This window comes from Telmatherina bonti (genome assembly GCF_933228915.1).
Source record: "Telmatherina bonti genome assembly, chromosome: 19".
Taxonomy (NCBI): Eukaryota; Metazoa; Chordata; class Actinopteri; order Atheriniformes; family Telmatherinidae; genus Telmatherina; species Telmatherina bonti.
In genome coordinates this window covers 32,862,160-32,881,209 of record NC_136617.1, presented here as the reverse complement: position 1 = coordinate 32,881,209, position 19,050 = coordinate 32,862,160, and the positions used below count along the sequence as shown (strand labels likewise).

General features: G+C 40.5%; 1 protein-coding gene across 1 annotated transcript in view; it reads left to right on the top strand.

Annotated features, from left to right (window-relative positions):
* Window positions 1-6,040: 6,040 nt before the first annotated feature.
* phf14 (PHD finger protein 14) overlaps window positions 6,041-19,050 on the top strand; it is a 101,663-nt gene continuing 88,653 nt past the window's right edge. Inside the window, exons 1-5 of the mRNA XM_079258787.1 lie at window positions 6,041-6,107; window positions 8,272-8,382; window positions 10,075-10,826; window positions 13,781-13,913; window positions 15,652-15,752. Coding sequence (XP_079114913.1) covers window position 6,107; window positions 8,272-8,382; window positions 10,075-10,826; window positions 13,781-13,913; window positions 15,652-15,752 — 1,098 coding nt within the window. The 5' untranslated portion in view covers window positions 6,041-6,106. The remainder of the gene's footprint in view (window positions 6,108-8,271; window positions 8,383-10,074; window positions 10,827-13,780; window positions 13,914-15,651; window positions 15,753-19,050) is intronic.

Below are 19,050 nucleotides of genomic sequence, written 5' to 3'. Positions count from 1 at the left end.
GATGAGCGAGGAGAGACCAGACCTTCTCATGAAGCACGGTGTCCCGCTCTGCTCCTCCAGGGCCACAATCCTGCAGGTGTTCCATGTATCCCTGCTCCAACACACCTGACTCCATTTGATTTGAGGTCAGGTGTGCTGACGGAGAGATGCACTGAAAACCGGCGGGACAGCGGCCCTGGACGAGCAACTTTGGACACGCCTGTCTTAAAGGTACTTCTAAAACTTGTGGAATGCCTTCCTAGAGGACATGAAGCTGCGAAGGATGAACTTTGTCACATTTTATAGATATGAGTGTAAGTATATGTATGTCTGTAGTATTTCTGTGTGGATGTATATGGAAATGTGTGTATGTGTATAAATGTGAATATAAATATGTAAAGTAAACTGAATAAATACAGTTGTGCTCATATGTCTTCATCCCCTTTCATTAAAGAAAAGGCTGAATTTACAACAGTCACTTAAATAACTGGAGACTTAAAAAAGGAACAATAACTAAAAATTTCCAAAAATATAATTTATTAAAATGAGACACTGTTTTTTCATTTAATTGAGTTGAAGAAAGAAAAAAAAACAAACAAACAAATGTGTCCTGGACAAATTAGAGACTTTTCTATTGAACAGTGGGACAAAATACCTGTCAACAGGTGCAGAAGTCTGACTGAGAGGAACAGAAAACACCTGACTGGAGCGGAAACATTAAAGGATTCTTCTACTAAATATTACTTTATCACTGATGTCATATGGAATAAATGATCTTATTTGTTTACTTTTTTTAAAAAAATATTTCTATTGAACCAGAATTAGAAATTAATATAATTGTTTTCATAAAATTTTATTTATTATTACTTTAGTCAATTTCAGCTGATTTTACAGGCAGATGTTTTTTTTCCTTCTTTAATGAAAGGGGATGAATAAATATGAGCACAACTCTGTTGTGACGTGTAGCGACAGAATATAAAATTAAATGAGTAGAAAGGGGGGTGGGGGTGGGGGGGGGGATACCAAATAATATTAATAATTATTATTGTAGTTAATAATATTATGATTACTATTATTTTCTTCCTTAGTGTGTATATATATATATATATATATATATATATATATATATATATATATATATATATATATATATATATGTATGTATATCTGTGTGTAGACGTGTGTATGTATAGGTATGTACATATATTTTCTTATTTTCTTTCATTTGTTCAAAATAAATAAAATAACTAACTAACTAACTAACTAACTCCATGGATTGATAACGGGATGTCCTACATGTTCCTGAATGTTTGGAAAAGTAACGTACGTTAAAACAGTTCCAGAGAATTAACAAATGATGAGATGAATCTTCTAGTGTGTTTTATTTAAACACAAAGTGAATTCTACTTTAGTACCTACATCTCCGTGTCCCGGGCTTTATGTTGATCAAACCCGGGAGGGAATGCTGATAGTGATGACGATGAGGAGCACTGATATCATCAGTGTGTTGATGCAAACTGATAAAAAAAGGGAAGAAATGTACCTGTTTTCTGCACAACACACGGCCATTAGTCATGAAGCAAGGACAGTTGTAATCATCCCTTTTGCTTGCTTTGCTCATCAGTCTTCTCCGTTGCACCTATCAGGATCAATCTAGGCTCATTTATTTCAATCATCTCCTATTTGCTAAACCGGCAAAGTCAAAGGACGACTACAGAAATAAAGTTAATTTTGAAAATGAGCCAAAGTACAAATTTATGCAACAGCAAACGCCTGCGAGGTCCAGCCCACCTCCTCATGAGTAAATAAATATAAATGAGATGCTGCGGGACAAAGACCTGTCTTTACTAAGTCATTTTGGTTCCAGGTAATCGAACTTTCTATTCTATTTGTTTTATTTTATTTTATTTTATTCTACAGTCATTTAGCAGACACTTTTCTGATGAGCGTGGGACGTCAGAATGAAGTGGAAATCTGACTGCTGTGAGTCCAGTTGGATGCAGGTGATGCCTTGTAGTGCTCGAGGCAGTGCAGGTCTTGGTTTTATTTTTGTTCTATTCTCTGCAGAGGTGAATAAAGTACAAGTAGAAAGTAGAAGTCCTATCTAACCAGTCACTAAACCAGGTGAATATAACCAGCTCAGCTCCACTGCAGGTAGACGAGCCTGTTTGTGAAAACATCTGTTCTAAATGCATCGCGAGATCCAACAACATTCTACTTTATTTTTACTTCTGCTTCTACTTTATTCACCTCTGATTCTCTTTTTTTTTTTTTTACCTGTCCTGTCCAGTATCTCAGCATACAGAACAGCAATCTGCGGGCCATATTTCTGCCAGACAGATTTGCTCTGTCAATGGAGACATCTCATGTATATAGCTGCCCTTGATAATCTGAATATTTATATTAATATTTTTATTTTTTTTGTAATCATCATCAGTCTTGATATGGCCGAGCTGGACCTGGCAGGGGAAAAGGAAAAAAGAGAAGCTGAAGGGAGAAAAAGTGAGAGAGAGAGAAAAGAAAGGCGTGTCTAAGCTGCTAGAGTTACAGTAGTCGCAAAACAATATAAACTACTACAGTAATACAACAAGACATAAGTAGAATAGTGTCAATATTCAAAACAAACAAACTAAGAAAAGTAAATGAATAAATAAAATAATTCCAATACCAACCGTTATCAAACACACCTGCAGAGAGTCATCAGCAACATTTAGTAGGAAGCAGATTCACCTCGGATTTCATTCTGTTTTCTATTCACCTTGTCTTACCTCAGTAGAAAAGATGATAAACGGTACTTGCTCAAGGGGAACTTTTATTAAAATTTGGTTCCACACAAATTGCTATAACTTGCCCAAGTCCTGCTGAGTGTCACGCTCAATACATTCCCCTGAGGAACATGTAACATCAGTATTCCACTTGACACGTTCCCCTCCCTACAACTGTCCCTTTATATATTTACAGGAACAGGATTTTATCACAACATCAGTGTTACTCCCTTCAAGCTTAATCAAGCTCGAAATCGTTGGATTTTCACAGACATGTTTTGACAGACAGTGTCTTCAACTTGACTTGGAGGATCCTTAATTTTCCCCAAATATGCCGTCAGAACTAAGAAATACCAAACGCAAATGAACTTAAAGCAAAACAGAGGAGTAACATAAAGAAAACATAGCAAAAGGTAAACTTTACCAAAGTATATAAAATTAAAAGCTTAATTTGCATTACAGTTACATAAAATTTACATAATGAACCAATTAACAATGAAAAAAAGTAAAAACTGTACCTCATTGGCCGCATTAACTTCAAGGGAATAAAGATATCCACGGCTTCTTATAAGAATAAAGGACTTTTCTCCATTCTCTTGGCACATCCATGCAACCTGTCTCTTGGAGACCCCGCATGCACAGCGCCTCGTGTGGTTCCCAGAGTGCATCAATCAACTACATCCCCCCAGCAACAATGTGGACCAGCAGAACAAAAAGAAAAAGGTTCCCACTTTCTTTTATACATTTTTATCCAAATAAACAACATACTTTTACATGGATTTACTGAAAGAAAAAATAAATAATAATGATTTAACATTTTTTGAACTACTACTTGGACTTGTTACAATGTTGAACCGAATGTGAAAATAATAAACTGAATTTATGACCGTTGCTTCTGACGGCAGCTACAATAAGTGCAGCTTATTCAGTGGTGAGTTATGTCAAAGACCTGGACAAATCTTTCTAACTCACTCTGACAAGTAGAAGAAGTAAGCCAAGTGAAACGTTGAGTCTTCAGCTTGCTCTTAGCAGAACGGACCGTTGGGTAGACGTTCCACCACCAGCAAACAACAGAGGAAAAGAGTCTGACTGATTTTGTGCCATGTTGTGGTGGGAGCACTGGTCATCTTTTACTGGCAGAGTGTACCTGTGGAGCGGGAGTTTAGCTCTGAATGAAGGAGTGAAGGTAGGAGCCGTTTAGGTTTCTGTAACCCAGAAACGAAGCTTTGAATTTGATGCGCACTGCAACTAGAAGCCAGTGAAGTGTGATAAGCACCAGAGTAACATGAGCTCCTTTGGGCTGGTTGAAGATCGGACCTGCTGCGGTGTTCTGAATCATCTGCAGAGGTTTAACCCAGCATGCAGGCAGACCTCCCAGTAAGGAACTGCAGTAGTCCATACATGAAATGACCAGAACCTGAACCAAAAGCTGTGTTGTGTGTTCTGTCAGGTACAGTCTGATTCTCTTGATGTTGTAGAGAGCAAATCAGTGAGACCAGGCAACCGAGGCAACATGGACCTTAAAGGTCAGCTGGCTATCTATCATAACACATTCCTAGTAGAAGATCTAGATTCAAGTGTAACAGAGCCAAACATCACGCTTCTCTGTGGAGGTAATAGTTAAAAAATAAATTCAGTTTTGTTTACAGCGAACTGACAGTTCCAGAGACCGAAGGTAACTGAGGGTGTGGCCAGCCAGCGTGCCAGCCATTGGGGAGCACAGGTTTTACGGACTGCGGTGTCTATGTGTAACACGTCCAAGTCTGTACTTTTATCTGACAGCGGTGGGTCTGAAGCACATTGTGCCTTAACTTGTTTGAGAGGAGCTTCCAGCTTGTACTTTGTTTGGTGGACTAGCACAGGTGGAGGTCTTCACCCTATGTGTGCTTAACCTGATGTTGGCTAACACCTTGCTGATGATTCAGTTCAAAGCACCTGGAGCTGACGCAGTCAGTTTCACTTTGCTTGACTGCGACTGGCTGAAACCGCCTCTTTCTGCTTTGCCCCAGAGCACTCGGGTCTCAGACTCAACTGTAGTTGGTTTGTAGAGAGGAGTGCTAACAACAAAGCCCGACACCAGCAGTACAAACCTGAAACCTCCAGCAGTAACTCACCTAACCTGACTGAACCGCTTGGGTTGAAATGAGTGCTTGTTCTCAGAGATGAGCGAAAATGTTTTATATTTTGGTTTGATCAAATAAATAATTTAAATCTAAATTAATATTTACATTCACCATCTAGTTTACCGGGTCCATCTTGTGACTTCCAGGTTGGACCTCCATTTTCCTCCAGGACAGCCTTAATTCCTCTTAATTCACATGATGAACTGTGCGTGTGTATTTTGTTTGCAGGATTTCTGACTTAATGTTTTTTCCTCGGCCTGATCTAGTGAATGTGAAACAGATATTGCAAAAAGAAAGTATTCATCATATTCATCTGTATGATATAAATAATCAATATATATATATATATATATATATATATATATATATATATATATATATATATATATATATATATGTATATATATATATATAAAATGACTAGTTTTATTGAGGAATATGTGAAGAAAGACATGAAATATTAAATGTATTGAATATATTGTGCCATGCGATGGACTGGCGAGCTGTCCAGGGTGTACCCTGCCTGTCGCCCAAAGCCAGCTGGGATAGGCTCCAGCTTCCCCGCGACCCTGAATTGGAATAAGCGGTTTGGAAAATGAATGAATGAATGAATATATTGTCAGGTTTTATGAGGGTGTGCATCCCTCCTTCCTTCCAGACCAACGTGGCCATGGGAATATGAGCGTGGGGTGAAAGTAATCATATTACCTATCATATACTTTTATTTTATAACTGGTTAATGTATCTCTTCTTTCTATCTACTTATTTCCTCACAAAATCTCACTCTGCTGGAACTTTGATTGTCTTAAAACACACACTTTCTTTCACACTACTGTTAAATTTTAGCCTTTTAGAAATGATTTTTTTTTTAAATATATATTCATTTTCATATTATTAAAAAAAAAAACATACAAACACTGATATAATTGGAAGTTGCATGAGTAGCATGATGAGCTCAGGTGTTTGAAATAACATCAAATAAGAGATGGTTCAGGTCCTCACTGCTTCAGCACCCTTAAAATAATTCCAAGTTCCATTTTCATCCAGTCATCTTAAATAAAATAATTTTTTCCTCTAGAAAGAAGTGGATTTCGCCATCATGGCCTGCTTTTTCTGTACCCATGGTAACAACATCCGACCGTGGCGACGTCACGTCGTGCTGTCCATTGTCCACTAGCATGCTGCTAACTAGCATGCTGTTCACGAGATCATCGTTTGTTTCAGGAAAACAAGAGTAAAAGTGAGTTTTCTTTTCCACTTTATCGTATTCCTCATCCAGTGTGGGTTTGTTAATGATTTATGAATAACACAGAAGATTAAACGACGCCTGAAACGCTAAAAACTGATGTTGGAAGTTGAAAGCTAAGCTAGCCTGTAATTAGCATTGCTAACGCTGGTTTTATCTTCACGTTTGGGTTTAACTTAATTTGTTATTTTAAAACAGGATTAGTAACCTTAAATATTATTCTTTCACATGAATCCCAGTGATGGTTTAAGGGTTAGTGCCTCAATCACCTGTGAATGAGTTTAGCTAATGCTAACCCCAGTTAGCTACCCTGCTCAGTAGGTTGGTAAGGGTTTGTAGTCAAACATCCCATAAAATGTGTTACTAAAACCTAAAAATCATTATTATTCCAGCCATGCTATCATTATAGGTTAAAGGGATTCTTTAGGGTTTTATGTTGGAGACAGAATGAAGAATTGAGCAGGTTAAAACCTCTCCGATGCGCAGCTGTGCTCTTTGTTTGCTAATAGCTTAGCCACCGATGGTGCTAATGTACCTCATCTTCCCAAATTCCGGCAACTAATGAGATGTTTGTCTAAAAAACTATGTGAAGACAGTGGATCAACCTTCAATTAGCTGAAAACATCAGCTAGATTTCTCCAATCAGAGCAGCTGTAGAAGTTTAGCTGTAAAACAGTCTGTTCGGTAAACAACAACAAGGATTGAAAAAACATGGTTTCAATGTTGATCTGGTATTAAACTGCATTTCAGGATTACAGCGAATATTTTTGTTCAGTTTTATTAGCTACAGATTGATTTACCGGCATTAAAGCTCTGTAGTTACTTTGCAGAGCTGATAGTCATAGATCTACTTAGCTTGAGAGCAATGCAAGTGTAAGGTTTAGAGAAGAACTTATTAAAGGAGATAACTGCTTATTTAAGAGTTTATACATAAATCCATCAATTTATTTAAGCGGATTCAAATTTTTATGTAAACGTTAGTGATTTAAAGCTGAGCTGTGGTTTTTCTGTTCAGCATTTTATTTTTCTGTGGTGAAGAAGAGAATCGGGAGGAATAATTCCCTCATTGTCCACTTTATCAGATCCAGCTTCTAGTACCGGATCGGACCCGCTTTTCCCTTCAGAACGGCCAAAATTCTTGGTGTCATAGATTCAACAAGGCGTTCAAAACCTTCTTCAGAGATTTTGCTCCATAATGACATGATAACATTACATAGCTGCTGCACATCATGATGAGGATCTCCCGTTCCACTAGGGCTGTGACGATGTGCTTTTGTCCCGATTCAATTCGATTCGATTCCGATTTTTTTGGGTGCCGATTTGATTTAAATTGTGATTCTCACAATTCTTTGATATTGCTGATTTTTGTAGATTAAAAACAAAATAAATGTATAAAACTTTTATTTGTTTGTCAATTTTCTTGATTTCAATGAGGAAAAAAACAACACAGCAGCCAGACCATCATTCTGCTGCTATAATGCCCAAGAAGACAAGTTAAAGGATCAATAAAAACAATAAAACTGTTTCTGAGTTTCTGACGCAGCTTCAAACATTTACAGCTGAGTGAGAAAAGTTCCCAGCTGTGACTTTATTTCTGATGAGTGGAGATAATAAATAAAGAACAAACATGTTTGTTCAGACTAATCGGGCAAAAGTTGGTAGAAAGTATTTTCTCATTTTATTATCATTGTGATAAGGATCCTTCTGGGTCTGTAACAAAGAAATTAACTAAAGTTTAAATGTGGTTAAACCTCCATACAGGGAAGTTCCTGGTTACTCGATTTATTGGAGTGAACTTTGTGTCTTCCCTAAAGTCTCTTTGGCTTATTTGCTGCGTTTAAGCATGACGCTGTCTGAATGTAAAATGTAGTGGTGTTTAGAAGGCTTCACAAGGCCTGGCTCGGTTTTGAATCACCTAAAAGAGCCGACAGAAGACATGACAGCTGTCTTCTGTCCATATCATCTCCTTTTCTTTCAATTTTAAAAACCTGAGATCTGTATTTGTGGTTAAGTCTCTCAGTCACTACTTTATTTCTGCTGTTGGCTACAGTTTGTGTGTTTTATGTAGCTTGGGTCAGTATGCTTGTTGTTCTGTAGTTGTTGTCATTGAGCTGCCATCAGCAACTTGTATCGTCCTGCTTGTTTCTCCCTCCTGCAGTGGACCGCAGTTTGAAGAGACGGCAAGTGAAGCCGCTTGCTGCCTCCCTGTTGGACGCCTTGGACTACGACAGCTCTGATGACAGTGATTTTGAAGTGGGAGATGCTTCGGGTAAGTACAGTCAGTTATAACGTCTCGCTGTGTTAAAATACACAACATTTCGTCTGTTGTTTGTACTGAAATGGTGACAGAGACACGTGCAGACGACGGGAAATCTGAAGAGCATCATGTATGTTAGTAAAAACACCTGCATGGTTTGACTTCAGTTTGGTTTCATGAACATTTTTAGACCCTTTTAAAATAAAAAAAAAAGCATCATTGATTGATAAAAGTAAAGTTTATAAATCAGTTATTAGTTACAGTATGTATTTAAAGCCTCCTGTTCATCCTGGAGAACAGGAATCTCCAACTCCAGTTTTCCCTGCAGGTATCAAATGTTTTCCTGCTGCATCACACTTGATTCACATCAAACAGCTTGTTTCAGCTTCAGCGCGTCTGTAAATGTCCGATTCATGTGTATCAGGTGTGCTGCTGGAGGGAAACATCTAAAGACCCATTTATGCTGGACCTATAAGACGGATACACAGACGAACGTAAAGTTTCGTCCCTCCATACTCAATGTCAGCGCGTCGTGGTGTTCTAGACTCCGTGTTGCGCATTATAAACATCTAATGGACGGTTCCGAGTTGTTCCGCTTTTACTGCTTATATAGGAACTATTTTACGTTGGTCTGGATGTACGTTTTATGCCAAACAACCGCTGTCAGGCTGCAGCGCGTTTCTCTCGTTCACCTGTTTAAAGACACCTGATCTGAACCAGCTGGTTAACGGGTTGCTATGGTAACGCCCCGTAACGGAGGGATATTACAGTGTTTAACTGGCCGAACTATGTATAGGAAAATAATGCAGCCAGTTGTCACTGACAATGGTATAAACTATGTTTAGGTGAACTTCCACAACCTACTGCAGTTATTCTACATGGACCTGCAGCCGGAGCCGACTGAGACTGGCCGCCTGGGAGTGCTTTAGGACGGGAGAGGCTCCCGCTGCTCCTTCCTTACAGTAACTGCAAAACAATATGTGTCTTCAAGTCAGTCGCCAAAACACCAGAAAAGTCTCCAATAACTCCAGTAAAAGCTGCTAGATTTGTCGCTTTTAACAAAAAAAGTCTCCAGATTTAGCGAGAAAGTCGCCAAGTTGGCAACAGTGTCTGAATGAAAGCAAAGCGGCTGTGGGAGGAGTTTACAGCACAGCGCTGCAACGCCAGAGACGCTCGATTAGCAGCTGAAGACAGCAGGAGAGGAAACTGCAGAGAGAAAAATAATCACACCCTTTTATTTTTATCATCGTTGAAAACCCAGATCATACTGAGAATAAAATCTGATTAATCGCCCAGACCTTATATATATATATATATATATATATATATATATATATATATATATATATATATATATATATATATATATATATATATATGTATAGATAACGTAGAGTTGCCAGGTCGGTTGTTTACAAGTAGTGAAATAAAAAAAAATTAAATTAAAATACACATTTTTCAGACACAATGAATGATTGTGATTAATAATCGTGATTACAATATTGCTCAAAGTAATCGTGATTATTATTTTGGTCACAGTCGTGCGGCCCTACTGCAAGGCTCATTTCAAGTCAGCTTCACCCTGAAGTTGACAGGGTGTTGCCTCTGAGGATGTGAAATCATGAGTGATGGCCCCTGGTTGACCCCTTTCCCAAACAGCCAACTTTATTTGTTTTGTCAACTTGTTGTTGTGTGTTTGGATAGGCTCGGATGGCACAGGGAATGGCAGTGACGACGAAGGGTCCAAAGCCAGCGCTGCTGCTTCGGAAAGCGAGTCAGACAATGTTCCATCTGCAGACGATGGTTTAGACGAGGAGGCAAAAGACTTGACTGCTGAAGACAATTTAACCGAGGATGAGGAAAAGAGCAAACAGCAGCCACCTTCAGACAGCTCCACCAAAGACAACCCCTCCGTCAGCCCACCCAAAGGCCGGCGGAAGAGCAGGAAGAGTGCTGAACCGGAGCCCTCGGCACCAGCTGGTGAAACTGGGCCCACCGCAGCTTCCGGGGACGGGAACCTGAACTCGGAAGAGTCTTCGGTTGAACCCAAGAAGTGGAATTTCCGGAGGAACCGTCCGCTGCTGGACTTCACCACCATGGAGGAGCTGAACGAGATGGACGACTACGACAGTGAAGATGACAACGACTGGAGGCCCGCTGCAGGCAAGAAGAAGGGCAAAGCAGCCGCTCAGAAAGGAGGCACAGAAGAAGAGGAGGGAGGCAGCGCCAGCGATGATGACGACGACGATAACGATGACGATGATGACGACGACGACGATGATGATGATGACGACGACGACGATGACGAGGACAAGGAAGATGGTGATAATGACAATCATAACACAAGCAGTGATAGTGAAAAAGAGGTCAAGAAGCCCAAGAAGAAGGTGAAGAACAGCAGTGTGTTTGACGATGAACTGACCAACGACAGCATGTCCCAGGGGAAGGGCAACGAGGTGAGTTCATCATCATCATCGTTTTATTTCTCCTCAGGGTGTCATGTGAAGGCTTTGATGCACTGATAAAGCATCAGCTGACCGGATGTGAGACCTAACCCGCATCGTTGCGACCTTTGACCATTGTCAGAAATAATCCGGATTATTCTGCATTAATTCAGTTCCCAACCCCAGAAATGTGTAAAACTACATGAACACTCCTGATCGCTCTTCATGTTTGATTTATTCTCGATCTATTGATGCCAACGGAGGCTTCTTTCTGGAAACTCTATCAGTTGAAGATTGAAAAACTCAGGGAAAATTCAGATAGCTCTGACTTCGGACGGTCCTTCAGCACGGTGGTTATTAGATGGAGGCGCGTTTACGTCTTAGAGTGTATAAAAGATGGACGGAGCATCCACGATGGGATCCCCAAGTTTCTGAAAAGCTTAAGTTAAGCCCATAGGACGCTTCCCACTCTCACCGTCTAAACAGCGTCCGTCACTCCCGGAAATTAGGAAGAGCTGAGAGCGGGGGCTTATAGTGCTGTTAACGCTGTTAGCTACACTGTTAGCTTGTGCTACACTCTGCCTTCTTGCAGCTGGATATCGGGTATGTGTCAATCAAAAGGACACGCCCCTAAACATTGCAAATTTTGAAAATAAATGTCCAGCAGAGGTCGCCGCTTACACATTGAGATATTTTGAGCTTAATGGACGTGACTTCAGATTGTATTCTGAAGTGAGTCAGGATTACTACACACGTAAAAAAAAATCTGGTTGTGGGCTGCGATAGTGGGAATAAAGAAACAAGGTGAAGTATCTGGATTAAATGTGCCTTCTTCTACAGACCATCAAACACGAACGACAAAGAAAGATTTCAACTTTACGCAGAGCCATTGTTTACAAAACAAAACTATCCGTCAAAAAGGTTTTTCTTCTTCTTTAATGTTAAGGTCTCTTATCATTAAACCTTGATTAAACACTGCAGAGCTTATCGTGTTGCTGCAGGTCCAATCAGAGTCATACACGATTACAAAATCAGAAATAACACGTTAACGTTTCATTTAAATGTTTAGTTAACATAACCGTCATGTAACACAGTCACAGTTGGTCCGAACGTTTGGATTGGTCAGAGTTTTTACAGATTCACAGTAAACTGAGGGGTCTGACTATATTTCTTATTGTTCATGATTACAGAATGTATAGACTACTATCAGGACGAGGAACCACTTCACCCAGAGTAACATGTCTCTGAGCAACATTACCTACCTCAGCTTTAATCCCTCATTTTTTTTTAGCCTGTTTGGTTTTTGGTACATTTCTTATTGCTGTTGAGAACCTTTTTATGTTTACTCTGTATATCTGAATAACTATAAAGTCGTCTGTGGTCTGTAATAAACCAGCAGAAGGGGATTTGGCCAGTCCAACTGGTGTCATAGTCACAGCTTTATAACAGATGGTGTATAAGATGGTGACACTTTCCACCTTCAACATAAACGTCATCTATTCCTTCAAGGATCAAAAGAAACTCAACTCTGATGGCTTGACAGCGTGATATTTATGTTTCAGGGTGAAATGCCATCCAAAGTCTTCATAAAGTATTTAATTTAAAATCAAGCAAAACCAGTGTGCTTTTTATCGACTGAACAGTCCACTGTGCTCGAGATTATCGAGCTTTCCAAGCAGCAAGCTTCATAAATGGAGGTGCTGCATCGTTTGGGGGAAGCAGAACATCACAGTGCTTCACCTATGTGTCACATAGGCATCATGTACGTTTCATGTATACTTAAAGTATGTGTCATGCCATGTACGCTTCATGAAGGCTTTGTTGTGGACCTGGTGGGAACACGGATATACTCAGCGTTGGCATGATCAGCTGTGAAGCTACAGAACAGCAGCTCCATTTTGGTAGAACCAATCTGTTTTGAAAAACTGCTATAATAATAATTTAATTTAATATTTCTGTCCGTTTCTAAAGCTCAGATGTTTTCGTTAGCTTCAGTCTTTACTTGAACCATTAGGTTTTATTCATTTTTTAAATATTATTTTACATTTTATTTCATGTTTTTTTTATATTAGCATGATGTGTTGAAACAAGAAAAACACAAAAAATAGGAAGTACAAACTGTGGGAGATGGAGGGTTACAAGCACCTCTGAATAATTTATAACTTTGGTTTTAATGCATTATTTGAACAATAAAAAAAAATAAAATAAAATAAAATCCACCAAAATGGGACCCCTGTTATTTACACAGAGAGAGCCTGTCTAAAATTATGTTTGTAACTAAAAAAAGATCATTGAAAACTCTTCAGACATGAAGGGCTCTGAACGTTAAAGGGACATGTAGAGCAGGGTGTCATCGGCGTACAATTGGAATAAAAATGTAACGGTTTTCTGGGCATCTTTGGCTTTATTTACCTGAATAAATACAATGCAATATCAGAAAGCAGGTTGAACTGAAGTCAGAAACATGAGTACAACGTCAACATCTTCCTTTCTAGTTTTCATCTAAGACATCTTGTCTGTCTGATTCAGTGAATGTCGAAACAGCTCGTCAAATCACGCTTTGAAAAAAGGTTTGAAACATTGGTTTATATTTGTAATAAAAGTCCTTTTTGACTTGAAAAAGTTGTTTAAAGGAAGATCCGCTCACATCCTTAGCACAGAAATACATGAGGTCTGTCCTATTTATGTAGAAGCTCTGCAGATGATTCAGGCCTGCAGCCTGCCAGCTCTCTGACTCCTGTTGTGGTTTGGTATTATACACTGTGATACAAAGTCAACATATAATCCAATGAGATGTTTAGATTTTATCAGGCTGATTCCAGGGGAACGCTTCTGCTTGTGTTGTAATCTACTCAGTATGCATGGGCATTGTTTTTAGGATTTACAAAGTGTCAGTCATTGGATCTGTGGTCAGAACAGACGGATGGTGCATTGTTAAGTAGCTTTACTGTGGTTCTGTTCCCCAGGACGCTCTGCTCGACCGCTCCCAGACTTGGAACACTCAACACATCCTCATCTGCTGCGTTTGCTTGGGAGACAACAGTGAGGATGCAGATGAGATTATCCAGTGTGACAACTGTGGGGTGACTGTGCATGAAGGTAAGCTGCAGCGCGGTTCCACGACTGTATCAGTAAAAGCTGAGCTGGAACACATTCAGCATGGAAGCAGTCGTGACGGCTATATGAAATAAAGTTAAATTGTTCTTACAAAATCAACTATGGCGCTGGGATCAGGCCACTGCCACATGATGTCATGACTGGGTATCAGTCACGTGACTCTTACCGGCTCACCTGCAAACATATGTAGAGTCAAACAAACAAATTGGCGGATGTTGTGGAAGAAAGGTGTGAAACGTCTGTGTTCTAATAAATGATTTCATCTTGGAGCCATCAGTTCAGTCCCTGATAACTGGAACGTCCTGCCGCTTCAGACCAGCTTCCACACGGCCAAGCAGATTGTGGGTGGTGAAAGAAGTTTTGATTAAGAGCCTTTATGAAAACTTCTGTGTATTTTTTGGCTCCATTTGGTGTTTTTAACCCTTTATTGAGCAGAAAACCATATTTGATCACTTCAGTGGACTTTAAAAAGCAGCTGCTGCTAACGGGGAAAACTAAACATTATTTTAATGTTACTGACCAAAAGTCCTCCATACCACCAGAAAAAGACGCTAGACTTGTTGATGCTAATTTTGTCTTTGAAAAAACTCACTGAAGGGTCTGAAACGTCGCTAAATATAACGCCAATGCAGCTAAGTCAGTAGCGGAAGTAGTGTGTGCATCAGTGTAATCACCTTACCAGTTAATTGTGCTATAAATATATATCTATATATATATATATCTATCTATCTATATATATATCTATCTATCTATCTATCTATACATATATATATATATATATATATATATATATATATATATATATATATATATATATATATATATATCTATGTATATATATATATATATATATATATATATATATAGATATATATATGTATATATATATGTATATATATAGAGATATATATATGTATGTATATTAATAATATACACTGTTTTCAGTATTTACAATTAAGTTTTGGACAAATGTTAGTTTTTATATGTAAACTATTGAAGGTTTTGACCTCTTGAGGTGATTTGAGATAAGCATAGACTGTATATAATAAGATGGGCGGAGCCTCCGTGACGTCACCCGTAGGTTTCTGAAGAGCTGAGTTGAAGCTCGGTGGGCGATTTCTACCATCGCCATACAAATATGGGCAAAGAGGTGAAGCTGAGAGGGGGGCTGTAAGCGTCATGGTGGATGATTGATATCAAGCGAACTCCGAGCTTTCTGTAGCTAAGAGCTAACCGAGCTAACCTGGAGCTGACAGGAGCTAACCAGCTAACGGAGGTAAGCGGGCTAAAGCTAAGTCATGTTGTTAACCGGCTAAAAACCGCAGTTGTTCTACGTTCTTCTGAATTGAAGCAGCAGATCAAGTACCTGTCAATCAAAAGGACACGCCCCTAGATTTCCCGAACTTTGAGATTAAATTACTTTTAAACGGGCGAGTTAGAAAAAAATTCACTCCCCCCACAGTTGTCATGAAGGTAAACCTGACCTATGAAACCTAAAATGGATTTTTGAACCAGGCTGTAAACATGTTTATTTCTTCCGTGAAGTTGGTCTTTTTAACATGGGAGTCTATGGAGATTCGCTCTGTTTTGCAGCCCCTAGTGGATGAAGGGGGAACTGCAGTTTTATGCACTTCTGCATCAGCTTCCCTTTTAACCGCTTGGAGGTGAGACCAGTTCTCATATTCAGGAGGTGAAATGTGTTTTCTCATCTCTGGGTTAGTTGGCTTTGAGGTGAAACTGCTGGACGATTTCAGGGAACAGAACTGGCTCATTCCCACAGCAGTGGAGGACAGGACCAATCCTTATCACCAGTGGTCCATAGTCAGGCGTGATATTAGGAAGAAGTCTTAGCTTCATGGTGTTCGTTAGGCTGGTTGATATTTTTCTCCTCTGAGGCGTTTAATCTCCCTGAAAGACATTGAAGGGAGGCTGAGTGGAGAGAAGAGGAAGGAGTGGCACACTTGTAGTTCTCATCTTCCTCTCTGAGGACAAAAACAGTTTTTTACATAATTTCTTTTTTCTGGGTCTTAATTCTAACAGTAAGTTTGTTGTTCACGTGTATGTGCACGCTCATTGTGCAGACTGGCTTCAGTGTTTTATCTTCCATCTGGAAGTTTGATCTTGTTGTGATTTAGAAATACTGTATGAATTTAGAGGAGGAGAGCGCATCACACACTGCGTGGGGACACCAGAGAAATCTGGCTGATGATGAACCACAACCACACCTCAGCTAAAGGTAAAAGCATTCCAGCCTTCCTAACGGGGAATGTGATGCAGTGTTGATGATTCATTCGCAGGAAGATCCCGGCTGCTGTGGGCTGCCACCAGAAAAACAAACAAGCGAAACTTAGCTGTAACGTCGGCCTGTATTCCACACACACACAGCAAGCTGGAACTAACTGCGCCGCTTTCTTCCAGACAGTCACAGATCTTAAACAACACACATCATCTTTACAATATGAATTATCTTAACAGATAAAACAAAACTAAAATATCACATATTGATTATTTATCCCATTCAGGATAGTAGGGAAGCTGGCGCTGATCCCAGGAATTAGCATGCGAGAGGTTGGGTACACCCTGGACTGGTTGCCAGACTGTGGAAGTGATGAGTTGGTGTGTTGTGGTGTATCTGCAGTACTGAAGACAGTGTCGAGCAGTGTGCACGGTGTCGGTGAAGTGCTCTGCAGAGAAACTGTTGTTTTGGACATCTTCACACTTACTCAGTTACTGAGCTACTTTGACTTTTATTTTTTTTATATTTTGTCAAATATTTATAGGACGGCAACATTCTTATGTACCCACCATTATGTACTCTGAGCTGCCACCGTTTACTGCTGCAGATAAAACTTTGTGTTCTGGCTTTACAGACAAAATATAGATGCACCTTTTCTGACTTTTTTATAGTAGTTTTCTGCAGGTGGAGTCCAGGGAACTACTTTAACATAGTAACTTTCTGTAATAAAGAAGTAAGTTATGATTAACAAGTTTTCATTAGTTTTAAATTTACGTTCACCATCAATTTATGCACCTTCAAGTGCCATGTTGGACCCCTTTTTTTATTCTTAGTGTCAAAGTGTTGGAAACATTCTTCAGAAAATTTGGTCTTTATTGACAAGAAGCATCACAAAGTTACTGCAGATTTATGACGAGAATCTCCCGTTCCACCTCATCATGATGAGAATCTCCCGTTCCACCTCATCACCATGAGAATCTCCTGTTCCACCACATCACCATGAGAATCTCCCGTTCCACCTCATCATCATGAGAATCTCCCGTTCCACCTCATCATGATGAGAACCTCCCGTTCCACCTCATCATCATGAGAATCTCCCGTTCCACCTCATCATGATGAGAACCTCCCGTTCCACCTGATCATCATGAGAATCTCCCGTTCCACCTCATCATGATGAGAACCTCCCGTTCCACCTCATCATCATGAGAATCTCCCGTTCCACCTCATCATGATGAGAACCTCCCGTTCCACCTCATCATCATGAGAATCTCCCGTTCCACCTCATCATGATGAGAACCTCCCGTTCCACCTCATCATGATGAGAACCTCCCGTTCCACCTCATCATCATGAGAATCTCCCGTTCCACCTCATCATGATGAGAACCTCCCGTTCCACCTGATCATCATGAGAATCTCCCGTTCCACCTCATCATGATGAGAACCTCCCGTTCCACCTCATCATCATGAGAATCTCCCGTTCCACCTCATCATGATGAGAACCTCCCGTTCCACCTCATCATCATGAGAATCTCCCGTTCCACCTCATCATGATGAGAACCTCCCGTTCCACCTCATCATCATGAGAATCTCCCGTTCCACCTCATCATGATGAGAACCTCCCGTTCCACCTGATCATCATGAGAATCTCCCGTTCCACCTCATCATGATGAGAACCTCCCGTTCCACCTCATCATCATGAGAATCTCCCGTTCCACCTCATCATGATGAGAACCTCCCGTTCCACCTGATCATCATGAGAATCTCCCGTTCCACCTCATCATGATGAGAACCTCCCGTTCCACCTCATCATGATGAGAACCTCCCGTTCCACCACATCACCATGAGAATCTCCCGTTCCACCTCATCATGATGAGAATCTCCCGTTCCACCTCATCACCATGAGAATCTCCCGTTCCACCTCATCATGATGAGAATCTCCCGTTCCACCTCATCATGATGAGAATCTCCCGTTCCACCTCATCATGATGAGAACCTCCCGTTCCACCACATCTCCATGAGAATCTCCCGTTCCACCTCATCATGATGAGAATCTCCCGTTCCACCTCATCATGATGAGAACCTCCCGTTCCACCACATCTCCATGAGAATCTCTCGTTCTACCACATCATCATGAGAATCTCCCGTTCCACCTCATCATGATGAGAATCTCCCGTTCCACCTCATCATGATGAGAACCTCCCGTTCCACCACATCACCATGAGAATCTCCCGTTCCACCTCATCATGATGAGAACCTCCCGTTCCACCACATCTCCATGAGAATCTCCCGTTCCACCTCATCATGATGAGAATCTCCCGTTCCACCTCATCATGATGAGAACCTCCCGTTCCACCACATCTCCATGAGAATCTCTCGTTCCACCTCATCACCATGAGAATCTCCCATTCCACCTCATCATGATGAGAATCTCCCGTTCCACCTCATCTCCATGAGAATCTCTCGTTCCACCTCATCACCATGAGAATCTCCCGTTCCACCACATCATGATGAGAACCTCCCGTTCCACCACATCTCCATGAGAATCTCTCGTTCCACCTCATCACCATGAGAATCTCCCATTCCACCTCATCATGATGAGAATCTCCCGTTCCACCTCATCTCCATGAGAATCTCTCGTTCCACCTCATCACCATGAGAATCTCTCGTTCCACCTCATCACCATGAGAATCTCCCGTTCCACCACATCATGATGGGAATCTCCCGTTCCACCTCATCACCATGAGAATCTCCCGTTCCACCTCATCACCATGAGAATCTCCCGTTCCACCACATCATGATGGGAATCTCTCGTTCCACCTCATCACCATGAGAATCTCCCGTTCCACCTCATCACCATGAGAATCTCCCGTTCCACCACATCAT